General features: G+C 43.8%; 5 protein-coding genes across 6 annotated transcripts in view; 2 read left to right on the forward strand and 3 right to left on the reverse strand.

The window, feature by feature from the left end:
* The window catches only part of LOC117147716 (integrin alpha-PS2), a 31,282-nt gene extending 24,584 nt beyond the window's left edge, over positions 1–6,698 (reverse strand). For both annotated transcript variants that reach the window (XM_033314716.1, XM_033314715.1), the window contains exons 1-2: positions 6,575–6,698; positions 3,102–3,446 (exon numbers count right to left, since the gene is read on the reverse strand). In XM_033314716.1, coding sequence (XP_033170607.1) covers positions 3,102–3,307 — 206 coding nt within the window. In that variant the 5' untranslated portion in view covers positions 3,308–3,446; positions 6,575–6,698. The remainder of the gene's footprint in view (positions 1–3,101; positions 3,447–6,574) is intronic.
* Positions 6,699–7,195: 497 nt separating this feature from the next.
* Positions 7,196–8,319, forward strand: LOC117147829 (39S ribosomal protein L22, mitochondrial). The gene is made up of 3 exons (XM_033314887.1): positions 7,196–7,573; positions 7,643–7,856; positions 7,970–8,319. The coding sequence occupies exons 1-3, from the start codon at positions 7,310–7,312 to the stop codon at positions 8,185–8,187; spliced, it is 696 nt and encodes a 231-aa protein (XP_033170778.1). The 5' UTR covers positions 7,196–7,309; the 3' UTR covers positions 8,188–8,319.
* A 314-nt stretch (positions 8,320–8,633) lies between these two features.
* On the reverse strand, positions 8,634–10,263 carry LOC117147827 (zinc finger protein 184). Its single transcript, XM_033314886.1, has 2 exons — positions 9,850–10,263; positions 8,634–9,788 (listed from the first exon to the last, which is right to left on the reverse strand). Exons 1-2 carry the CDS (start codon positions 10,033–10,035, stop codon positions 8,763–8,765), a joined length of 1,212 nt encoding a protein of 403 aa, XP_033170777.1. The 5' UTR covers positions 10,036–10,263; the 3' UTR covers positions 8,634–8,762.
* Positions 10,264–11,555: 1,292 nt separating this feature from the next.
* Positions 11,556–12,825, forward strand: LOC117147596 (histone deacetylase complex subunit SAP30 homolog). Its single transcript, XM_033314545.1, has 2 exons — positions 11,556–12,136; positions 12,355–12,825. Exons 1-2 carry the CDS (start codon positions 11,744–11,746, stop codon positions 12,481–12,483), a joined length of 522 nt encoding a protein of 173 aa, XP_033170436.1. The 5' UTR covers positions 11,556–11,743; the 3' UTR covers positions 12,484–12,825.
* Positions 12,826–13,236: 411 nt separating this feature from the next.
* On the reverse strand, positions 13,237–14,935 carry LOC117147595 (exosome complex component RRP45). Its single transcript, XM_033314544.1, has 3 exons — positions 14,380–14,935; positions 13,538–14,254; positions 13,237–13,479 (listed from the first exon to the last, which is right to left on the reverse strand). Exons 1-3 carry the CDS (start codon positions 14,834–14,836, stop codon positions 13,439–13,441), a joined length of 1,215 nt encoding a protein of 404 aa, XP_033170435.1. The 5' UTR covers positions 14,837–14,935; the 3' UTR covers positions 13,237–13,438.
* Positions 14,936–15,177: the final 242 nt, after the last annotated feature.

Here is a 15,177-nt window from a genome sequence, read left to right on the forward strand (position 1 = left end):
GTGTGTGTTAATTCGACACCGGCGATTTCACTTGGCCAAGAGTCTGGTCTAGATACGTATGTATGATGTGCCACAAGGATCCCGAAAGCAGGCAAGGCATGGAGAACGGGGTCAGGCTAATGAGTTGGCCCGACCATTATGTCCGTCTAAAAGGAAACTTGTGGCCAGCTAGCCAGCTAGCCAGCTAGCCAGCTAGCCAGCTAGCCAGCTAGCTAGCCAACCAACCGATCGACTCTCGTTCTGGATAACGGACAAACGACTTTATTTGGCCAATTGGGTGAAGCGGCGACAACCTTGCCGCTTTGTATCCAAACACTTGACCGTAAATAGAACGCACCACGCAGATAACTATGTCGCTGCGGCAGATACAGGTACATTGCATAGATGCCCAGCTACAGCGGCAGATACATAGATACATATGCTATTCAAGGTGGAACGGCAGATATAGGCTCACGTAGAATTCTTCGGCAAATACGGTTGCATCGTGTATTAATTGCCGCTCTCAGGGCAAACCACATACATATTGGCCAACGACTTCGGGGGCTGTTGCCTTATAAACAATAAGCAAGTCTAGTTACTTAGCCACCTTGTGTTCAGCACTTTCCTCACTTCGTATCTCGAATTGCCTGTGTATCTTTGTCTTCGGAGTTAAGCGCACAATTATCCCATGGAGTCGAGTGATCTTAGGCTTTCCACGATGCGAAGACCGCGAAAGTAATGCCCTTGCCCGCCCAGCTGGGCAGTTGTTCGCTTCGGAGATTAATATTAATATGTATATTTAAATAACACATATATTAGTATTAATTTACTATATAGACTCTACTGGTACTATCAATATTGTCTGGCTACAGTTTACGGCATTATGTCACTTGATTTTGATGCCTTCAAGCTTTAAGATACTTGCACCTTAAAAGATTCAACATCTTTATTTTTCAGAGCTATATGCTAAACAGTTGCAGATACATTTCCGAATCTACATTTAAAGAGCATTCAGAGAGCAGTCCGCTTGGGTCTAAAGTCACTCAGTGCTAACATTTTGTTCGGCCTTTGTATCTAGGTATCTTTGTATCTGTATCTGTATCTGTATCTGTATCTGTATCTCCAGTTGTCGCCACTTCTGGGGCAGGGTCTAACCAAATGCCGCGTGTGTTTGCGTCTGTTTATTGAATTGTAAACAATTTTAACGCTGCATTTAAATAATTTTCGTTGCTTTTAAGTGCACTTAGCGCAGCAGCTCGTTTTTTTCTTTTTTTTTTTTGGATCTTTGGCCCGGCCGGTGTGTATAAATGGATTATAGAAACTTAGAGACGGTAAAAGAAGTGCAAACGGCCAAAAGGCCATTCACACACGTAGCCAGATGCTGTTGCCCTGATAGCCTGGTGCCCACTTCCTCCACTTTTCACCCGGCCACTCTCTCCATCCATAGGGTATGGATCTTCGGTTCTTCAATCCTCTCGAGCTCTGCTCATAGTGGACCTAGCACTAGACCCCAGCTCCGGCTAAGCCATCCAGCTAACGTGCGAAAAGTCCAAGCAGACTACCGCCTGAATGCCACAGTACACAGCAATTATAGAATATTTGTAGTAAAAATGTACAAAATGCATTGCCACACGGTAGTGCAAAGTTGACAATTGAATAACAACTTAGCGATTGAATGAAACCTACTTTGATTTTAATCATTTCGCCTATAATTTTCTAGCACCTATTTGCCAACTCACTGGGATTTTCGCGCAGTGCACGGGCCTGAGACTGCGCGATTAACACGGTCCATCAAGCTGAACTTTGCGGGTTCAGAAAGGCTATCGCTCCAATCGAACGGCTCACATGAATAGCGTGAAAGTACTGGGTGGATCGCATGGGCGGGAAATGAAATGAAAATATGTTTTTCGCCATTTGTCAGGGGTCAGCAAGGGGCCCTGGAAAAGACCCCAATAAACTAACCGCTCGAAAGCGCGGCGGTTGGGGGCGAAGTGTCCCAGATAGATTTAAATGACCGACCGATGCGACACGCTCGTAAATTTATCAATGAATCTTTACCCGAATGGGCGACGCTATCTCATTGCGATTGAAACTAATGGGCGTTTAGCATTCTAGATGCATATTTTCACGCTCCTCAAGATTGGAGGCAGGCATGGCTGCGTGCTGGGAGCCTAGTGCAGATAGCCGGGAATCTCTACTTGAAGATTAACATGTCACTGGATTATCTACACCATGGGCTGCGAAAAAAAAAACAAAAAAGACTCAAGAAGCGGTCTGTCATGACCAAAGTATCTCTCAGTTTTCTACGCTGATAACGACTGATAACATTAATAGTCGCTGGAATCATATGGCAATATGATTCAATATTGGGCTATCCATCTGACATGTGAAAAGGACACTACCGTGCTGAAAAGTTTTCGAAAATGAAAGAATTGAACTGTGATATCCCGGAAACTTGGTGAATTGAATGAATTCTTTTATCGCCAGCAAGAAAACGAAGTACTTCCGATGCACTGGTTTTTTCCCTTTCACCCATATCGGAATTCTTTTTTTTTGGGCACACTTGACTTTATCAAAACAAGAGCTCCACTTAATTGAGAAAAAACGATGGCCTTAATAAATAATATATACTAAACTATATTTCATATTTTATATTTACATCGCAGATGCTCTTATCAGGTATTTTTATATGACGGGTGAACACCAGCATCTTTTAGATCGTCGTACAAATAAGTGAAATGGAAAGAGTAACCGATAGCGGCGTGAATTCAGAATTTCAGCAATTCAGATAAAACGACTATGCGGACTGCATTAAATGGAAAGCGTGCTTAAATCCCATATGATTTACTTATCTTTAATGAGTTTCATTTTAAAGCACATTTCTCCCAACGAAGATAATTCAATGAAAAGAAATGTCAAGAGGGTCGCTCGAAGATAAAGCGAAATAAATGACCCTATTCGGAAGTTGTAATGAACATACATAAGTAATCCCCAAGTGAACTGAAAGTTCTGAAATGACTCGGCTTGTTGCCTTGGAATCGCAATGAACCACTAACTTCTCTAGTTAGTTATTTGAGTATATGTATCTAGATCTATGCCTGGCTAACAATTAGTTGACTTACTTGTTCTGATTGCCGTAGAATCCACTGCGACCCTTGTGCATCGCAATGCTGAATCCGAACATCGAGTTGCTGGACTGCCGGAAACGGACGTAGCTGGGCAGGTCGATGTTGTAGCCGTGGGCGGACATGGCGATCAGGAGCAGGATCAGGCTCGCTATGGGGCAGTGAGGAGCCATTCTTCTTCGGTGGATGGAATCTCCACTCATTTTGAGGACTTTCTAACTTCTTATTCGCTGAGCTGATTACTCTACTTCTTGCTGTATTTCTACTTTCTCTCGAATTTGTGTATCGATTTCGTTGGGTTTGCATCCAAGAACTTAGCACTTTACGCTTGCATCTTCACAGCTGGCGATCGGAATCGAGAATTATTATAACATATGGTCAAAAGAGACGCACACACACGCGCGGCTTTATTTATTATATAAACTCAACCTTGGCCAACATGAGTTGAGATTCCAAAAACGAAAACCGAAAACCAAAAAACAAAAAAAAAAGAGCATAAAACACGAAAGCCAAAAACAAAAACTATATTCTTCAACTCGGCAAATGCTGAGTGTCTCTGTTTTTTAGTATCTCCACATATCTCTATCTCTACGTCTGCGATCTTCCTCTCTCTGTCGCTCCCACTCGCCCGCTCTCTCTCTCTCTCGGTTAACATCATAATCAAGATCTGTTGGCCTTGGGAATCGCGGGGTGGGCGGGGTGGTTAGGGCTGGTCGGATATCTAATGTCTGAAGTCGGATGTCGGGCCAATTACGTGTATCTTTATTACACGGTTCAGTTTCTTTTCAAATTATTCGATACCATTCGACTGTCAATGCCAAGAAATCAATAAAATGCATGTCATCCGATAATTTGAACTTATTTTGATCGATTATTATTATTACTTAAAGTTTTCTTTCGCTGGTTAAACTTGTATTGTCAATGACAAAGATTTAATAAAAGCGTTTTAATTATATTACTTTGCATGTAATGTTTTTATATTATATTTTAGTATTTAGTAGATTTTGTTTTCATTAAAACGATTGCTCGTTAATTGTATCACTTATCTTTATTATTTATTATGTATTTTAAGTTTAAATGATTTCAATCAATGATTTTCTTTTCACTGCAGCAAAAAGCTAGGGTATCAGTCGGGTCGTTTATATATAGTTGGCTTATTCTAAAATCTGATTTGTTGTTTTTAGACATTTTTGACGGTTTCATGTTTGCTTTTGGATTATTTTTTTTTTGCTGCATGCTTAGATTTTGGCGCGTTCTACGCTCAGCATCGCGATGACGTAATGGGCCGTCAAACAGGTTGGCCGAAATAACAAAATAACGGCCAAAAAGCCATTAGACTTTTAGCCAGAATGAAAGCCAGCCAACCAACCAGCCCTTCCCACACAACTTTAGTTTAAATTGAAGATAACTTGAAACGATTCGAAATATTATTTTAGTTGCAAGTACAAGTAAATCAAGATCTCTTGTCCTCACTTCAAGTAAGTACTTGAGCTGAACATTTTTTTGCAGTGTAACTAGGTTTCTGTGGCGGAAAAAATAAAACAAGTTGTAGGCGGTTTTGTGCAGGTGACATTTGACACATTTTCCACTATATATGCCCAGTTTTTCCGCCGAGTGTGGGCGCGATTCGAGTTCATTGATGGGCGGCTGCCATTCATAGACAAGAAAATGAATTATAATTAAGCGAGAGAGAAAAAAAACAACCTTAAAATTCGCTGTAGAACGCGCCATATGGTGTAGGCAATTTAACATTCAACAAATTGATCATGCGGCTGGCATTCAAAATGACTGGCGAATGTGCCAATATAAATAAGACAGTTGATTTCGTGGCCCACAAATTGCAGGCTAAAAATTGAAATGCGTTGCCAGGCAAACACAATTGTTAACTGAAAGTTGCTAAATTTGCATAAATAACTTCCTAAGCGTGCAATTTACATTTAAATGCAAAAAGACTGAAGAGTCGCTGGCGAAAGTTTCTAAAAATATTTCTTTGTTTCTCATTTATTTGATTATTTTTTGAAGTTGTAACTACTTAAGTAAAGGTTTGAAACCCTTTTTTGAAATACTGCTCTTTTTTTCGTGCAGCAAGTGAATATATTTGGCAAGAGTCACTCTGCTGGAATTGCCATACAATCTTGCCCAGATGGTTAAGATATGAATACGAAAAAAAACACATCAAATTAGTGGAAAAAACACACACCCGATCATTTGTCTAAAAATAAATCTAAAAAGTTGGAAGCTGTGTGCTACGCCCAGCAGAGTCCGCCTATATCTAGGTATATATGCACATGTATATATAGACGTGCATATACAGATCGAATTCTACACTGCACAAAACGGCGGAGGTGCAAACACAGCTGCGACATTAGTTTATTGATTTTGGCTTTTTGTCATATTTGGTTTAATATGCGTATGTTTTAGGAATTTATTTCGTGGGTGCACTTTTCACTGGTGCTGCAACACTGGAAAAAAATGTTTTAAGCAATTTGTTGGCGCGTCGCGTGTTGGGCTGTTAATTAGTAAAGTTCACTTTCAATTGGTGTTTTTGTATTATTTGTATTTATATTTTTATTTGCCATTTGGCGCTTGGTGTTTGCTCTACCTCGGCAGCGAACGCAGCAAGATTTAAACCACGACTAATGGCGCACAGTATCTGTAAGATACATCTTAGCACCGTCAGAGATACATGGGTGAACTGCTCGTGCCAGGTCGCCTACTCAATACTCAATGTAGTCTCTAGTTTTTAGACTCGGGAGAGCGATCTCGGAACAAACGCAAAGCTCTCAAACAACCAAAACGATAGCAAAAGTTTTATTTTTTCATTATCTACACATGTGTGTACCGAGCATCCCACTCGAAAAAATTTCAAAGGTGAGTTTCGTGTGGGAAGTCTGTAATTTCCGTTAGCAAAAGTTTCGACCATTTGATGTGTCATTTTGGTGGCCCATACAGATGGAAGAACGTTTATTTCGAACATGGAATCCACTGTTCACATAAATTTATGATTTTTATGTTCATATATTCAACACACAAGCTTATAGGATTTTTAGCCAGTTTTTTGAGTTAAGTTAGAGAAAATATGTTTTAAAATTCGAAGAAAGTTAAATACACATTTTCCCAAGTTTTAACTAAATCAGCTTTGAAATCTATTAGTTTTAATTGCACAATATGCAACATTTTCGCATGTGCGTTGGTGCAAATGAACTCCGCCTCGAAAATTAGAACGCTGCAGTGAAAATGGGTTCTCCCATTTATCCAGATGGCTTAGATTCGCAATCACGAGATCTCGGAATGTGCAATTCGACTATACGAGCAAATTCGCCGGCTATCCGAGGCAGAGCAAGCTGGCCAATGCAAATTAATGAAAACAAACAATTAGCCCTCGAAACTCCGCTAAACAATTTCGATGGCTGGATCTGGATATATGTATCAGATATCACGCAAATAGCAATGTTTCGTCGTTCAATTACCATCGATTGCATTTGCATACGCGAATTTGTGTTCCGAATTTGAATCGAATCTGGCGCCCGTTGGATTTCCGTTTCGAACGCGAGCGCTCCGCACTTTACACCAGGCAACTTTCGCTTCACGCCACCGAATGCAGCACTCAGATGGCTAGCAATCCCTCAGATACAATTTCAAATTTCGCGCAGGGCTGCCAGACCGTTGGGCGATTCAACTCAAGTGTATAATATTGAACTAGAACAGTTACATAGCGCATAAGGAATATTTATGTCTATCGATTTTATTATACTTTAAAGATGGTCAAAGGAGGTACTATAATTGTTTATTTACGAAAATATGTTTTAATTGCTAATTACTAATTTGTATGGAGATAAATGTTTTCGTTACAAAGCATAAGTTTAATGACTTCTTAATGTGAATTACTGATATTGTCTTATTTGATTTGAGTTCATATTTTTATGTTGTGCTAAACTTTTTTTGAAATGTTTTTGTTTTAGTTTATTATATAAATATATTGTCAAGCAATATCAGTAGCGCTGCCAGATGTTTATCTATCCTAATCAAGCGCTGCCAGACCGCTCGCAGATCAGCCGTTTGTGCGGTATGTTTTAGGTGCACGGCATACCAGCTGCCACTGGTCACACTGGCAGATTACGCGATTATTTTTTTTACGGAAAGTCTGCGTTTTCCCTTCCGGATTGAATTGCCTGGATTTGCTGTGATAACTCAAGCAAGCTAAGATGCACAAGGTGATCCGGCAGATGTCCCAGCTGCGCCTGCAGGCGCCACAGGGAGCAGCGCTCCTTCGATCGGCGGAAAGCAGCTCAACCGCCATATCACCAGTTTCACCACCTGCCCTCCAGTCGAAATCCCTGCACACGGCCGCTTCCGCCGGAATGCTGTGTGCCAAGTGGAACAAGCACAACTACGGACCCCGCAAGTGGCTGGAGTACAACAAGACCGTGCATCCGCCGCAGGAAACGGACGAGGAGCCCCGAAAGGCTGTAAGATATTTCGAACGCACTGCAGTTACCCCGCCAGCCATAATCCTCTAATCCACTTGCATTGCACAGTACGTCTGCCACATGCGCAGCAACATCAAATACAGTCCGGACAAGATGTGGTACATCGCTGCCTTCGTTCGCGGAATGTCCGTCGACGAGGCGCTGAAGCAGCTGAACTTCGTGCTCAAAAAGGGGGCCACCGATGTGAAGGAGACCATAGTGGAGGCCCAGCAAATGGCCGTGGAGCGGCACAACGTGGAATACAAGAGCAATCTGTGGATAGGTGAGCCGCAGGGCACAAGGAATCCATCTATCCACTGTGAATGATGGATCATCATTGGTTTCTTCATCACTATCCATTATATTGATGAATCTCTGTCTGTTCTTACCCACCAGCCGAATCCTTTGTGGGCAAGGGACGCGTCTTCAAGGGCGTGAGGAGGCATGCTCGCGGCCGCTTCGGCAAAGTGGAGTACAAGCACTGCCACTACTTCGTGCGCCTGGAGGAGGGCGAGCCGCCGCAGCACTACTACCAGGAGCCGCAGACGCCGGAGCAGCAGTACGAGAGCTGGATGGAGCAGATGCGCAGCCGGAAGATCATCAACTCGCTGTAGCCACCTGAATTGGCACTCGCATGCTACCGATCCGCACTCCTGCAGTCCTCCATCGCCATCGCGTCCACGCATTAAGCATTTTTTTTGGGTTTAGAAGATTGTTTAATAAAATAGAAACAGACAAAAGATGTATGTCAGAGGTTCTTTTTGTTTTTTGTGTTTACTTAGAGGAGTTTATTGGAAATGTTATTTTATACAATGGATATTATTGGTTTTCTGTCTGGATGCCCGAGAGTTTCGAAACTCTAGTTGAAGTCAGGGAATGTATGCCACTGCAGCTTAAAGTAAATAAACTAATTCGCTCCAGGCGAATGCTACTAGTAATAGCTTACTAATTTATTTAACACACATTCGGTGCGTAGTTACATGTATTTTAATGCAATTTCTGATGTTTCTGACCGCAAATCCTAAGTATTTAGTCTCTTAGAATTTGTGGTTTAAATTCATCTGTTTTTTAGCATTAAGGTAGTCATTTAATGGTTGCCTCTTGTAGCTAATATTCGTTATTTGTGTCATTATTTACTAGTTTTTGACCAGACCTTCTCACTCCCTTGCCTTTTGAATGGCCTTTTGCGCTACTCCTGCTCCATGTCCTGTTCATCTTGCAAGGTCTGTGCCAGCAGCTCCTCGACGGGGTCATCCTTCAGCGACTGGGTGATCTTTTCGAGGACCAAAGGCTGTCGCTCGCGCACCGCCTCATCATCTTCCTTGTCCAGTTGCAGGCATGCCAGTTTGGATAGCCGCGAGTGTTTGCTGCGTCCAGCATCGCGTCGTCGCTTGCGGGAGGTGGACTTAGGTTTGCCCCCTTCTCCATTCTTACCCGTGTCCTTCTTCTTGGCTTTCAATTCCTTCTTCGTCTCACCATCTTTGTGATCCCTGAGCAGATGTCTCGCCAGATTCTGCGCACTGCTGAAACAGCTGCCGCAGTCCAAGGCCTGGCACTCGAAACGCCTGCCCGAGTGGGCGGTGAGCATGTGCTGGCGGAGATTCCTGAGGTACGAGTAGCTCTTGCCGCATCCCTCCTCGTTGCAGGTGAAGGAGGTGGCGCCCTCATCCGCCTGCGACGCCTCCTTGTGCTTCACCTCGAGGTGACGCTTCAGTTCGCTCGGCTTGTCGAAGGCGCTCTCGCAGCGGTCGCACTTATGGCGATTCTTACCGTGCAACGAGTCGCGACAATGCTTCGTATACAACGTCCATTTGTCGAACTGCAGCGGGCAGCCGGGACACTGGTACAGCTTGCAGCTGGACTCGTGACTCTGGCACTGCCACTGCTGGTAGAAGCCGCGCGAGCACTTCGAGCAGCTGAAGGGATACTCCAGCGTGTGCTCCCTGATCTCGTGGCGCTTCAGCTTGAGCTTCTGCGAGAATTTGGCACTGCACTGGCTGCACGGATAGACCTTTGGGCTCTCGTGGGTCTCGCGCATGTGGCGGGTCATGTTGCTGACCGAGATGAACATCTTGCTGCACTCCTCCAGCGCGCACTTCACCGTCTTCTTGGCCGCCGACTCCGGACGCTCGTGGGTGCTGCGCAGATGCCTCTTCAAGTGCGTCACAATCGAGTAGGTCTTGTCGCAGCCCTCGTACGAGCAGGCGTGCTTCTTCTGCAAAGTGGCGGCGTTACTACTACTGGCCTATACTTGTCATACAATTAACAATACTCACAATCCCTGTGTGATGATATTCATGGCGGTCCAATTGGTCCAGCCGCTTGAAGCTGGCCTCGCAATTGGGCATGCTGCACGCGTACTTGGCCGAGCCGATGCTGTTGCGGCGGCCCTGGCGCTGCTTGAACTCCTCCAGAGCGGTCTCCATGTCGCTGTCGCTGGCAATTTGTGTTCCAGGTGGCATTTTTAAGCTTTTTTTCTAGAAAATTCTAATCTTTTTCTTTTTTGTGTTTTAGGATACCGCGATATCCGTAAATGTCGTGTAATTATTTGGCCACACTCGTGTACGCGTAATTGCCAAGGACTCAAGTTTGGAAAGATTTATTTTATTTTAATTCAATATAATGTCCTGGTAAGCGTTTATGTTTTCGTTATTAGAGAGATGCTAGATTTTGTGGTATTTTTCCAGGGCTGGAAAGTGTGGGCTGGCAGTGTTGTACATGAACAGCAGAATAAGATGTGCGATAAGTTATCGAAAACGATACATTGGTCACATATGTTATCCTTTGTAACGTGCTTTTTATTCAAAGTATAATTTTCAAATGGAGATGATATGATATAGATTGAAAAGATTCGGGCTGAGGCAGCATTAATTAAAAAGGTCTCTGACCTCAGGATACTTAATTTGATGCTGTGATTATATATGCTTGATATATTATACGCAGACGCCACCACAGCCAAAATAGTTTTGGTTTTCCAAAATATCTATATAATCTAAATAATCTTATAATCTGGAATGCTGCAGTCTGTCTTTGACCCAGATTTCAGATAGGATGGCTATGTCACTATTGTTATTCACTAGGCGCAGGTTTAAGAGCTGTTTATTGTTTAGTTTATTCAAACTTTGAATGTTTAGTTGTAGGATTTTCATTGTGTTTGGCTTGGTTGATTAAATAGGCTAATGTCTTTAGAAATTTGCTAATCCTAAAAAAATTGGGCATTGGGCACCGTTTACCGTTACCTACCTCGTGCAAAGCGGTAGTTAAATACCAGACTGTCCTGTGAAAAGGCTTTTTGTCATTTTGTAAACAAATTTAAATGTGTTGTCCATCTACTAATTTGAATTCTTCAGTTAATCTGACATCACTTACATGAGTCCATACACATTCATAAAAGTTACGGTTGTTCCGTAGAGATTATCTTAAAAGGAATATTTCTTGAATAAAAAAAAAAGGTTTACCGCCAAGCGGCACAATAACTAAAAATGTGAAGTCTCAACCGTCGACATCGACGTCTTCCATGGTTACCAGTAGCAAATGGGTTGGATCAAAGGTAAAAATCCAGCGAACCAAAAGGTCATAAACAAAGATAATCAAGAATTGGTCTGAAAACGAGTATAATTAATATTCACAAAGGACCAGTCGGTGCACAAATGTGAGCCATTATGACAAAAACGGTTAGTGGCGCAACTATTGTACCGGTGTGGTAGCTATCGCAATTGGAATCAGTGCTGGAAAAGACCAGTATGTTTTAGTACATGGTATTTTTAAATTTAACTATTAGGATTTAGTAATTAACTAATTTAATTAATATTTTGTGTGATTATTAGTACCAATTATAAAATAAAGATCGATATTCTGGAAAAAAGCAGCTGCACTTGATATTTAAGAATATAAGCAACCCTTCAAGGGCAAATGCCCCAGTTTCAAATTGTCCGCTCTTGTCAGCTGCTGACGAATTTCCCCATTGCCCAGTCTGGTCACATTGCAAAGAAAATTTTTTTCTGGCAAAGAGAAACAAAGCAAAGCAATAGTCAAAAGAGAGAAAGGCGAAAGAGGAGACAAAGGAGCGAAACGGAGAAAAACAGAGGAGCAGGAAGCAAAGCAGGAAGGGATTGGATCAGATTGGATTGGATACGAACGCGAAAGCAATCGGACAGGCTTGGGAACAGGATGAACAACGGATTCAGCACCGGTGAAGAGGACAGTCGCGGGCACACGGACCAAACGTGCTGCCTAATCGACGACATGGAGCGCTGTCGCAACCAGGCTGGCTACGCCAGCTACTCCAAGCGCATCCAGAAGACGGTGGCCCAGAAGCGGCTCAAGCTCAGCAGCGATCCGGCCGCGCAGCACATCTACATCTGTGACCACCACAAGGAGCGCATCCAGTCGGTGCGCACCAAGCGACGGCGCAAGGACAGCGAGGACGACAGCAACGAGACGGACACGGACCTGCACGAGTTCCCCGATCTCTACCAGCTGGGCGTGAGCACGCTGCGACGCTACAAGCGCCACTTCAAGGTCCAAACGAGGCAGGGCATGAAGCGGGCGCAGCTGGCGGATGTAAGTTTGACCTAGTTAACGAATTGAGCAGGCTATGCGGATTTCATGGGGTAGCACGCTGGCCCAATGTGCTCCGTGATGCTCCATGGTGGGCCCTTTTTCAGTAGCCTCCACTCCAAAGAAAAGGCAGAAAAATGTTCTATGCCCTTTAGCTTATAATTATAAGGTTTTCTAACCCAGTTTTAATCAAGTTGCAAACCTTTACTCTCCACCCGCAGACAATTATGAAACACTTCAAGACAATACCCATCAAGGAGAAGGAGATCATCACGTTCTTCGTGTACATGGTGAAGATGGGCTCGAATAAGCTGGACCAGAAGAATGGCCTTGGCAACGACACCACCTGAAGGCGCGTCGGCGGGCGGAGGGAGGAGGAGGACGCCGACGACGTCTACTCCTTTTAACGCTGGCCAACTGCCGATCAAAAAAAAAAGTAAACACACACGCACTTCTCACATTGTTGCTGCATTTGCTGGACGTCGGCATTGTTGACCAGAATAAGGATGAACGAGAATACTGATAGTGCAATGCCTCATCCTCATCCGTGTGACCTCCTAGTAACCTAATCCCCCCTACCCATAAGCCACCACTGCCCAAACCCTTAAACCTTTCCTCGACTCCCCGGAACACAAAAGTAATATGCAATGAAAGAACGTAAGGAAAAAGGCAACTGGTGCTCCCACAAAAAACAAAAAAATTAAATTAATAAAATAGTATGTTGCGAAAGTAAGCCTAATATTAAAAAAAGAAATTTACAAAAACTATTTGTAGCCTTGGTCCGTTGTTAATAGCTCTTTATACACGCACTACAATTAAATAAACTATGTAAATTTACAAGAGAATTAACAGAAAACACAACACACTAAATCAAATAGCAATTCGTATTCTTAGGCTTAAGGACATGTTCATTTAGTCGTTTGTACTATACATCAAGTTAAACGAAGTGGGGCTCTGGCTAGACATCAGTTAGTAGTAACCAGACAAGCGAACACAATTGAACTTCAATGTGAAAGCAAATTGAATCCGGAAGCCAATGCATTATCGCTACAAAGAGAGAAATAACGAACGAATTAACTTGCAATATTTAAACTAAAACATCGTGTCGTTCGCCCCGGCGGGTTGCATATATATTTAGAGCTCTAGTTTAAGTCTAACTTGGACGAACATCGGTTCCACAAATCAATTGGAATTCCGCATTAAACGATTTCTGTTAAAAGCCTAGACTGATTTTAGCCATACATATAAGCCTAAATAAAACTTAATAGAAAGCATTTTCTCTTAACTACACGACCATCACATCGGCTAGATGAATTGCCTGGCTTCCTCCTCGGAGTCGCTGTGATCTGGAGGAGAATCAATGCATTATCAATAATGGGACTCCAGCTTTGATTGCCAACTTACTTTGCTTCCGCGGTCGTGTCTTTTTGTTCGTCTTGTATTTGCCTGCCTTCGATGGGCTTGCTTCCGAGCGCATGGGCAGTTCCTGGGAGTCCTCATCGTGAGGCAGCCAGTCGCTGGTGTCCATGGGAGCGCCAGCTCCTTCCTCATTGGACGGCTCTTCGTTGGCCACAGGCGTCTCACTGCTCTCGTTATCCAACTCTATGTTCTCGCTTGGCGGAGGTTGCTGCTGCCGCTGCTTCTGGATGCCCATCAGTTTGTTGTAGCTCAGCTTGTGCTCCGTATTTAAAATCAGTCCCACCAGTCCATCGACCGATCGATCGCCCTGCGATCGACGCTCTTCGTCCAGCGCCAAAGCTTTGCGTACGAAATCCAGCAGGGACTTGCAACGAGCTGCCGCATTGCGGGCACACTGCATGACGGTGGGGGCATTTGTGGGTGTAGTGCCTCCGGCAGTCAGGCTGCACAGCTCCTGATAGGAGTTAAAGCTCAGGACAATCACCGAATCGGCGGCGTTCTCCTCCAGCAGCGTAGGATCCAGTATTGGTTGCCCGCTGCTCTTGTAAACACAGTAGGTTACACTGACGGGATAGTGGTGGAATAGCAGTGGCATGAATTCCCGCTCATTTTGCTTAAAGATGCGCAGTTCACCGTCCTTGTACGTGACGTCCGGTCGGCGAAAGTGCATCAATGCAGCCAAAGTGGCTATGGAGCTGGCGTCTATGAAAAAGAATAGAGATATATAGATATCGAATATAGATTTTTTTCAGAAACGATCAAAGTATGCCGCTCAGGTGACGGCATGGCACCAACTGATAGCTTTTGATCATTTTAAATGCCCTTACCATACAGATTCCCGTCGTGATTGATCACATTGACGTTGACACGGATGCACCACACATGCTTCTCGGCGGCCACGCACAGAGATTCCAGATCGATGCTTCTAGAGCTGCGGAAGGTCCTCTCGAGCAGGGAGTTCAGTTTTAGCGATCGCTGGTCATGTGTGTTATACGCCTCGTCCAGAAAAGCAACGCCGCCAAGGAGCACGTTCAGGTGGATCTTGCCCTCGTTGGGGCGAGACAAGGCCGGCGGGCCCATTTCGCAGGTCACTTGGGCCATTACCTGCGTGTCGCCCATGGACACCACCACGGAGCCCCAATCCGAGCCGAAGGTCAGCTCCACATCGCGGCTCTCGTTGGAGCGCCGGCCATCGAGGCGCTGGTTTTGCTTCACCGCCAATTGGACGAAGCTCCGCTCCGGCTTCGATTTACCCGGCTCGAAGAGATTGGAGTTCATGAACATCCTGGGTTTTCGCTGGGAAGGATCCTTTCGATTTGTTTTGAATTCGTTTAGGACTGAATTTGGCCGGCTTTTGAAAACGTGCAGAGTGCGGCGATGCCACTGTGATCCACATATATTCTGATCCGGAACTGGTTCCACGGAACTGGAACCATTAATAAATATAATAAATATTTAGACATTTCTTGTGCTTGTGAAATAAAAAACTATTGTGTCCTTTATTACAAGAGGACATTTAGCACCGTAAACATATTTAAGCTGGACTTTAAATTATGCACAAATAAATATTTTTTACGTTGGCTATCATAAAAATAATTATTTAAATGCATAAACTTGTACAATAA

This window comes from Drosophila mauritiana, chromosome X, assembly GCF_004382145.1.
Source record: "Drosophila mauritiana strain mau12 chromosome X, ASM438214v1, whole genome shotgun sequence".
Taxonomy (NCBI): domain Eukaryota; kingdom Metazoa; phylum Arthropoda; class Insecta; order Diptera; family Drosophilidae; genus Drosophila; species Drosophila mauritiana.